The 9,264-nt window shown below is 33.5% G+C and overlaps 1 protein-coding gene across 1 annotated transcript; it reads right to left on the bottom strand.

The window, feature by feature from the left end:
• Window positions 1–1,854: 1,854 nt before the first annotated feature.
• Window positions 1,855–8,007, bottom strand: LOC110426897 (Amino acid dehydrogenase family protein). Its single transcript, XM_021442232.2, is given in 7 exon segments — window positions 1,855–1,989; window positions 1,992–2,046; window positions 2,503–2,670; window positions 3,432–3,668; window positions 4,803–5,119; window positions 6,419–6,741; window positions 7,685–8,007. Coding segments are annotated over 6 exon segments (1,116 nt in total). The 5' UTR covers window positions 6,639–6,741; window positions 7,685–8,007; the 3' UTR covers window positions 1,855–1,870.
• Between the last annotated feature and the right edge of the window lie 1,257 nt (window positions 8,008–9,264).

The following is a 9,264-nucleotide window of genomic DNA, read 5'->3' as shown; positions in this document are numbered from 1 at the left end:
ATAGATTAGTTCTTAACCTAGAGTCTAATATATTTACAAGTCTCTATCAAGTTTCTTGTAAAAATATCTCTTCCAATTAACTTACTATATGTCTATGCAAATTAAATTAAAAAAAGATTCATTAAGTTCATGCTCTAATCTTGGTTACGTATGGCTTATAGATGTATGTCTACCCTATATGCAAATCAAATCACTTAATCTACTAAATGTATTCGATCATATGCTATTCTATTTAAGGTCAACCTAAATCTCCTTCATCAAGGTTAACCTAGGCTTTCCAATTCAATCTAATTGGTGATGTCAGGCAACTAGAAGCATTAAGAACAAAATAAAATAAACAACTTAAATCCATCAAAACATGAGCAAAAGAGAGATAAATAAATCAAACTGCGTATTGAGTTCAATCATAATCTTAGATTAACAAATTAGTTTCACATCAAGTCACACACCATTATTAAATAAAGTTTAAACATTAAAACAAAACCAAGAAATTAGAGAAAAAAAAAGATAGAAAAACTCAAGAATTGTATTCTTGATTTTCAAATCTTCTTTAATCTTCAAATTCTTTTGAGCTTCAATGACTTTGTGGCTTGACTCTCACACATGTGGTGTTCTCCTTTTTTCAGTATAAATTCTTCTTTCATTAACACCTACAAATGTACAAATAATTCAATAACACCTCTCTTAACCACATTAACACCAAATTAACAATAAAATTAACTAAGATTAGATTGACTCACCTCAATTAACTAATTTAAAATAATTAAATAAAATTTACTAATTTATATACTTACTATAAGAACTGAGTTAAATTACTATCAAAATTAAGCTCAACTAACTCTATATCATAGATTTATCAAAGACAAAATTGATATAAAGGATAAATAGTAATTTTACCTTTTGCAATTGAAGTGTCTTAATGTATGAATTCACTCGGAAACATAAGTGGCTCACATAGGGCTATTGCTAAAATGGATAGCACTAGATGATGAATAAGCACATTATTCTTCAAGTAAGCTTACTCGTAATCATGTCTCTGATATGCGATGCTTCGTCATAACATACTTATAATATTCCAAGAGTGACAATTTAACAAAATCTATGGTAGAGTTGATGTTTCATATAGTTATACGCTTAATTTATCCTTAATAATCATGGAAAAAATGGATTCTCTTGAAAGGAGTATATCTACCGTCTGAGTTGCTGCGGTCTATACCAGCATCTTTTTGTCTAGACGTCGAAAAAGCTAGACAAATTTGTAGCATATACTTTCATCTTTAATATGCTTTCCACTGCGTTGTTTTACCCAAATGTTTATTACTGATCTTGTGACGTTTCGCATAGCAATTCACACGCTTGGTGTAACGTGAGTATAAAATAGATTTCTTTACGGTTTCGGATAATAGTACTTTAAATCTATATATAAAACAAAGCACATCTATCTTTATTATCCAGAAATAACTATGTTCTTGTTTGATTTCTAATAGCACCAGAATAGATAGTATTATACTCAGAATCTTAATGGAAAGCTGCGGCTGACCGGGCGTGTTGTAGCGCAATAGTACACTCGAGGTGCGTGACCATATTCGATACGCGAATAAAAGATGAAAACCACAGAACATACATGAGCAAACTTCCATGATATAGATGCAAGCAAGACTTTCTTAGTATCAGATCAAATTGATTGCACAGGATTCCCATTCACTAGAGTCATCTTGGGAGTTGTGAGCCGACATGGCGTAGCTGATGCATAAGTCTAACCTATTTTGGCTGTAATATCTGAATAAACGATTCACTTGTAGCATGCTAAGCGCCTATATGAAGCACATGGAACATATTTGCCCTGACATGCTAAGCACCATGCCTTGCGCTAGTCAAGCAAACCCATACACCGTTTTGCAGAATCAAGAGTGTTGCACAAGAGCATGGCAATAGTCATGGGTCCAACGCCTCCAGGTACGGGGGAAGTAACTGCAGAAGCAACCTCAATGCTTCTTCATAGCAAACATCCCGACAAGACGGTATCCAAACTCCAGAGCTGGGGTCCTGCCATTGATGAAAGAACTTAGAAGCCACATTTAGGATCATACCATAGTTGTTGGAATACAGAATCTAAGATCAACAGACGAATAGAAGTGTTGTGGTCCTGGACATGAATAAATTGAGCTCTAAAATGAAATGCAATAATCATCTTACTTTTTAAAGAGAGAGAGAGAGAAGAAGGGGGGGTACGGAATACACGCTTCATGCCTGAGTTGCACTCTAGGGAGCGGCTGGCAGTTGTGTGAACAGTGTCTTTTGACAAATAGAGTCGTGTCGCGACATACATGCAGACCTACATTTCTCTATTAATAGCGGGGATGTAAGAAATAAAAAGAGGCTACTTTATTTTGTAGTTTTCCCATTACAAATTACCTTCCCAAAGTTTTGCCATTCTTTTTCTGAAATGAAATCAGAAAGCACTTAAAATCAAGCAAAGCAATGAAAGAGTAGCAATATCACCTCAATTGGACATGTCCCAACATCAATAACAACTGAACCTTGCTTTAGCCAACTGCTACGTATCAGACTAGGCACCCCTGCTGCTGAGACTACTAGGTCAGCTTCACGTGTGATCTGTTCAGGATTCTTTGTACAAGCATGTACTATGCTGACAGTTGCATGGTGCCTCTGCCCAACAATTTCAGGAAAAGTATGCCTACTTAGTCAAATAGTAAGAGTGGACACAATTAAAAAGAACCAGTCCTTAACCCCGGGAGATGTATAAGAATGGACCCGATTGAAAAGATTAAAATAAAATAATCTCACTAAATTTTAGAATATAAAGATAATACACATATAAACAGAGTTACTGGTAAAATCTATTAATATAGGAAGCCTTCAAACCCTTCTGAATGGTTGCCTATCATTTATGTATTGTAGTTAACTAGGTATGTGGCACCCTTTACTTGTGTGATAAATAAAAATATCGTGGATAGAGAGGAAGATAAAATAAATGAAGAAAACGATAAACAATGTAATGTCAAAGAAAGAGAAAAATAAAAAGACAACTAATAAAATTAGGAGCACACAGGTACTTATGCAAAATGACAAAAGTGTCTTTATCCCATTTTGTAAATTTTACGTCGCAACATATATGAAGAAAAGATAATATTCGCAAATAATAATGGGGAGGGAAACTAGAAAATCACAATTTCAACAGACAAGGTGTTGCCTGGGGAGAGAGAAACGGAGAGAACAAGGGAAGTGAGTTTCTAAGAGGAAAAAAAAAAAGTTATTCAGAAGTTGAAAGAAAGACAACAGGGAACAGACTTAGTCACTCACATAAATAGTACTTTGTATAAATATTCATATCAACTTCCTTTTACCTCTTCATGTGTTTATGAAACATACATTACAAACAGAAATGTCTGTATAAGACAATTTATTACCTGCAGTAGCAAAGATATGGGCAATCCCACAATGTTGCTTCTTCCAATCACTACTGCCTTCTTTCCCGCTATTTCCACACCAGATCGGATCAATAGCTCGAGGCAACCCTTAGGTGTGCAGGGAATGAACAGCGGTTCCCTCCCTCTCATGGCAAGATTCCCCATATTTATTGGATGGAAGCCATCCACATCTTTTTCCAGACTCAGCACATTCAAAATCTTCTCCTCATCCAAATGCTGTACCAGATGACTTTTACGAGTCATTTGCAGAACAGTTTAGAGGATTCTCTTGTAAAATTCAAGATAACATTTTAACTTAATAATCGAGATGGCAGAGAGGAGGATTAGATGATTATTCATATGGTGAGCATGCTGCAGATTAGGAAATATGAGAAAAAAGAACATATAAGGTAGATTTGTAATGCCTCCAGGAGAAGTCGTGAACACTTATGAGATGTACTCCAAGAGAGAGGTATCCACAGGAGCAGTATCAGCAACAGGCAGTAGACTAGAAAGCACTTACCAAAAGGACTTGACAGAGAATCTTAGGGCTGTGCTTGGAGGATTCTACCATCAATGAGGTTAGGCTAAACCATTTATATGCTTGGAGGTGCAACTCATGCAGTCCAAGATGTTACAATAGCTCATCCTAGAATAATTAGGGGTGAGGTGTGATGGCCTGACTGTCTGTCATATTTGGCACTGTCACAAGAAATGCCACATGAGATCATGGGTCAAAAATGACCTATGAGATACAGATGTAACCAAGGAACTATCTCCATATCAGGCCAATCAAAACAAAATCCCAATATGAGACTAATCCAAAGATCCCGCCTCATGCTGGGATTAACCTCATGGTGTAGTAACTAAAAGAAATAATTATAAAGCATTCAAAGGACTAATACAATCAACCAAAGCCACTCGTCTGCAAACACCAAACTTCTGAAATACTCAATTAAGATGACTGGCCAGGAAAAGTTCATATTGCCTAGCAGATATTTTGAAACAAAATTAATTCATTAGGCTATTGAAAACGAACTTGCATCAGATTAAATCCCTTTAACTTACCAGAAAACTTACGCCACTTGCTTACAGTTTGAAATATCAGGAGCACCCACTGCATTTTAATGGAAAAAAGGATACCATTTGATAGGAAATGGGATTTGTCAAAGATTTACAAGTACTTGCAAATAGGTGATCTCAAGGTCCTCAAGTTTATTGACAGTTCAATTTTATATCTTCTATGGTAGGCCTATAAATCACAGAAATTCATGTGGCTGAGATTAATTAGGCTTGGCATCTAATGCAATTGCATTTTACCATTAGCTTGGAAAAGCAGGGGTGAAATTTGGATCCCAATGGCAGAATTACCTCTGGTAGAGGAAGCTGCACAAGAATACCATGAACTGATGGATCCTCATTAAACTTTAACACCGCAGTCATAACATCATCTTCAGCACAATAGTTAGGAAGTTCAGCCATCACAGATTTGATTCCAGCTTCTTCACAAGCTTTGATCTTGTTACGGACATAAGTCTGTGAGTCCCTTCTCTCGCCCACCAAAATTACTGCCAAACCAGGAACCTTGCCAATGCACTCCTTCATCCTTTTTACTTCAGAGGCTACTCTTGACCTGATTTCCTCTGCAATTAACTTCCCATTAATTACCGTGGCAATCTGCACATTGGCTGTGGTGAATATCACTAATCAAGCACATGAAGAATGCAAAGAAGCTAATTGAGGGATCAACTTACATAAGATTTTATTTCATTACTTTGTTGTATTAATGGGGCTTAATTGTAAAATTTTATACGACTAGGATTGCATTTGATATTTTACATTTATATTAGGGCTTAGAATCTTTGTTTGCTTTTCGTTATCTTATTAGGTTTTGTTTCTGAGTCAAGTTTATTAGCTTTTATAGGAGTCTTAAGAATTTTCTTTAAATTTCTACAAGAAATTGGAGTTCTAGTTCTTTTAGGATTGGGGTTGGTAGGATAGTAGCCTGTATAAATATAAATGTAATCTTCCTTTTGGAAGACAGACTATTATGAGAAAGTTTCAGCATTAGTGCCATTGTGATTGTGTGATGCAATCAACCTTAGGTGTATGAGATTTTCAGCATTAGCACTATTGTGATTGTTTGATAATCAACCTAAGTGTAACTCCTAAGGAACCCTAAGTCTGATGCTTAGGTTTTCTTTCTTCTTGATTGTCTGATGCAATCAAGGGAACCCTATGCGTGAAGCTTAGGGATCTTTTCTCTCCTTTTTCCTCTTCTTTATTGAATTTTTCCATATTTTCCTCAATATTTCAGATAAATTTATATCATAAACCTAGCCCTCCAAGCTTTCCTGCACTTCTTTAAGATAAAAATAGGGAGGAAGGATTCCCCTGTGGATAATGCAGCACAAAGTTGTTTCAGATATTTAAAGAATCTATATATGGAATAAGCTTTTTTTTACAGATATTTAGGGACACTGGCTTCTCACTACCCTCAAAACTGGTAAAGCATTATCCCTCTCCAGAAGCAGCCAGGAAGAAAGTTTTTTATTAAGCAAAAGACCAACTAACTTAAACCATAAAAAAAGGCCACGTCGGTGGAAACCAACTCAAAAACAAGCTCGATATGGCAGCATAGCTTATCAAAATGAAATATGAAACTCAATTCAAGCTTCCTCTTGCAACTGAAAATTGTATTAAATAAAACCCAAAAAATAAAAACTGAAAAGCACAACAAGAAATATAGAAGGTTCATTTCGGTAGCTTCAAAAATTCGATAAATCTCTTAATTTTAGAGAAAAAAACACCATTGTTTCAACTGACAGAAAAAACAGATGATAAAATTAAACCTTGAGAAATAAATTTGGTGGAACAACTGCAGCATAAAGAATAATGAGACAGTAAAATAACAGTTAAGTGATCCTTAGACGAGGGATTATAGGTAAACAGAGAGCAATCAAAACAGTTAAATGTGAAACTCTTACAGATTTTCTGGCCTGATAGGGGATCATAGTGGGTGGATTTGGCAGCCCAAATGTCTGGAAGGTCGAGAGTGACAAGAGGTGGAGACAATAATATTTGTGAGCTCTGGTTGTCCTTCCAGGTATTAGAGGCCCTCGTCATTGTCGAGGATAAACATCCCTTAGATTCTTTTGCCCATCCTATAGCCATCTTTCGATTTACACTCCTCACCATCATCCTCATTATCTTCTTATACTGACTGCCCAAGAATCATATCAGTTTTGCTTTAGTCTTCTTTACTTCTCTCACTGCCTAAGTGTTTGAACGCCTGACAGATCCTCCAACTCTATACCAACCAAAGTAACAAAAAAAAGTATGATATAGTCGACAGCATAATTGTTTCACATCACTTCTTTTTTATCTTTCAAGAATAAGGTGCTCCCTCTGTGCCATAAATACTATCTTAGATTGACTTGTTATGGTCAAACTTCTTTTTCGGCTTTGATCTTAATTAGTTTAAATATTTAAATAAGTTAAATTTTAACAGATATACATTTGAAATTTTTGTTGTACTGCTTTCAAATTTTAATTATTAGTAATTTACAAGTAAAAGGCTGTCAAACTTGAAAAATTGACTCAAAAAAAAGCAAACTCAAACACTAATTATGGGACTAAAAGAGAGTAACAATTAGAATAATATCAATAAAATTCAAAGAAATTGTCGACTTGGGCAACTTCGGTGGCAACTACTGCCTTCGGATATCAACCTGTCGAAGCCTCCAAATATCCAAATCAAATGCAAAATCGCAAAACAAAGAAGATGCTCTTAACTAATTGTTTTATTATTCTTTTAATACCCATGACTTTGAAGAACCCACGGCAAACAGTAGTCAACATTAGCTTTAAATTGGCAGTTCAATCTTAAAAAAAAAAAAAAAATACTATCAAGCATTTAACCTTCCTCCAATCAACCCTAAGAAGGAATAAGGAATGCAGTCGCAAACCTTTTTCCCCCTTCAAAAACATTATACCCGTTAAACTCTTTCCAAGGAAAAACGGGCATGGAAATAACTCACTGACTCTATTCATTTGGAATAAGCCAAAGATTGAGAAAATCATATAAAGCAAGGAATTACGAATTATAGACAAAATTAACTTATGACTATCCTTATCATATTCACAATGACTGCATCCTAAAGTACAGTACGTACAGAATCATAAACCCCAAAACTTACAAGCTCATTCTCTGTTCCTGATTTCGTAAAATGGAAAACGGAAAATGAATTTACCTGACCAGTTACAATTTATTTATTCTATTGGTGTGCCAACCGCTGCTAAACCATCAACAATCATCTTCGCCGAGGTGCTTCCTCCTCTGGAAAAATTTATTTATTCTATGCACGCTCCATCTTAATCCAACCCTCATAACTGTTTCTACCTTCTCCTTTGTTTCCGATAGTGTACTGTTTCCCACATCTTTATCTCTTCCGCATTACCCTCTATTTTTCTTTTCTTTATTTTCTTCCTACGTACTTTTAAACCCGTGACGTAATTCAATGAATAAATTACGTTTATTATATTTCAAAAAGTTGATAATAAATCTTTGTTATAAACTCCAAACCATAATTTTGACGACCAAAATGCTCCTTTAAAAATGAAAGAACTAATTGAAATGCAATTATTATTTATTAGGGTAAAATTACTCTCACTTCATAAGTTTTAATCCAAATTTCAAATGGATCTATTAATTTTCGAAATAAGCACTCCATCCAAATGATAGTTTTTGGAACGATGCTCTCTATTTTTTTAAAAAAATATATAATAATTTTTAAATCAATAAAAAAATATTTTAATCCTTTCATAATCTCTATTAATAATGTTTACACTTTTAGAATGAAGTGTCTATTTTAAAAATTAATAAACTCCTTTATAATTTCAATTAAAATTGAAAAACGTGAGAGTATTTTACGTTATTTTTTAACAAAAAAACTAAATCTAAAAGTATATTTATTTTAGTCCACATACACCCCTCAAAACTTGAGATATGCGCATGTCATTTTTTGATAAGGTTGTCAACGGGTAGGGTACCCTATAATTTCGAGATACCCGAACCCTAACCTTATAAAAAATCAACTACTCTAACCATATTAATTTATCAAATAATTTTAAAAATTACTACCCTAATCCTAACCCTATTACATTTTTACTATCCTATAATTACCCTAACCAGTTTAAAAACATAATTAGATTAAAAAATTATTAAAATCTTCTTCATGGTACCCAATTACTCGAACCTATATACATATACAATAATATTTCTCTATGTATTTCATAAAATTAACTACTAATTAAATTAATAAAAACAAAAATAATAAAATTTAAATTTAAGTAATCAAAAACAAATATCTTAAACATAAAATTAAATAACTAAAAACAAATATCCATAAAACGATATAAACTTAAATAACTATACAAAAATATCTAAATAACAACATAAACTTAAATAACTAAATACAAAAATCTAAACAAATAACATAAACTTAAATAAGTAAACGCATATATTCAAACAACAACAACGTAAACTTAAATAACTAAAATAAATATCCAAACAACTAGTTCAACAACATTACGAATTGACAATAAGGCAAGCTTATGAGCAATTCAATCATCTTCTTTCGTGTTAGTGTCAACAAGTGTGGCAATTGAATCTTCAATTGTTATATATGATCCTACACAGATAAAAAAAATAAGAATATATATAACACTTAGGATAATAGATAATTATTTAAAGAAAACAAATGAAATAAAAATATAATGAGTTTATTTACCTTTCGTTTCATTTCTCAACTAATTTTGAGTGCATATCAAT

This window comes from Theobroma umbraticum, unplaced genomic scaffold (genome assembly GCF_002168275.2).
Source record: "Theobroma umbraticum cultivar Fairchild unplaced genomic scaffold, ASM216827v3 scaffold_239.1, whole genome shotgun sequence".
In the NCBI taxonomy this organism is placed as follows: domain Eukaryota; kingdom Viridiplantae; phylum Streptophyta; class Magnoliopsida; order Malvales; family Malvaceae; genus Theobroma; species Theobroma umbraticum.
The sequence above is the reverse complement of the archived record's forward strand: the minus strand, read 5'-3'. Positions and strand labels throughout refer to the sequence as shown.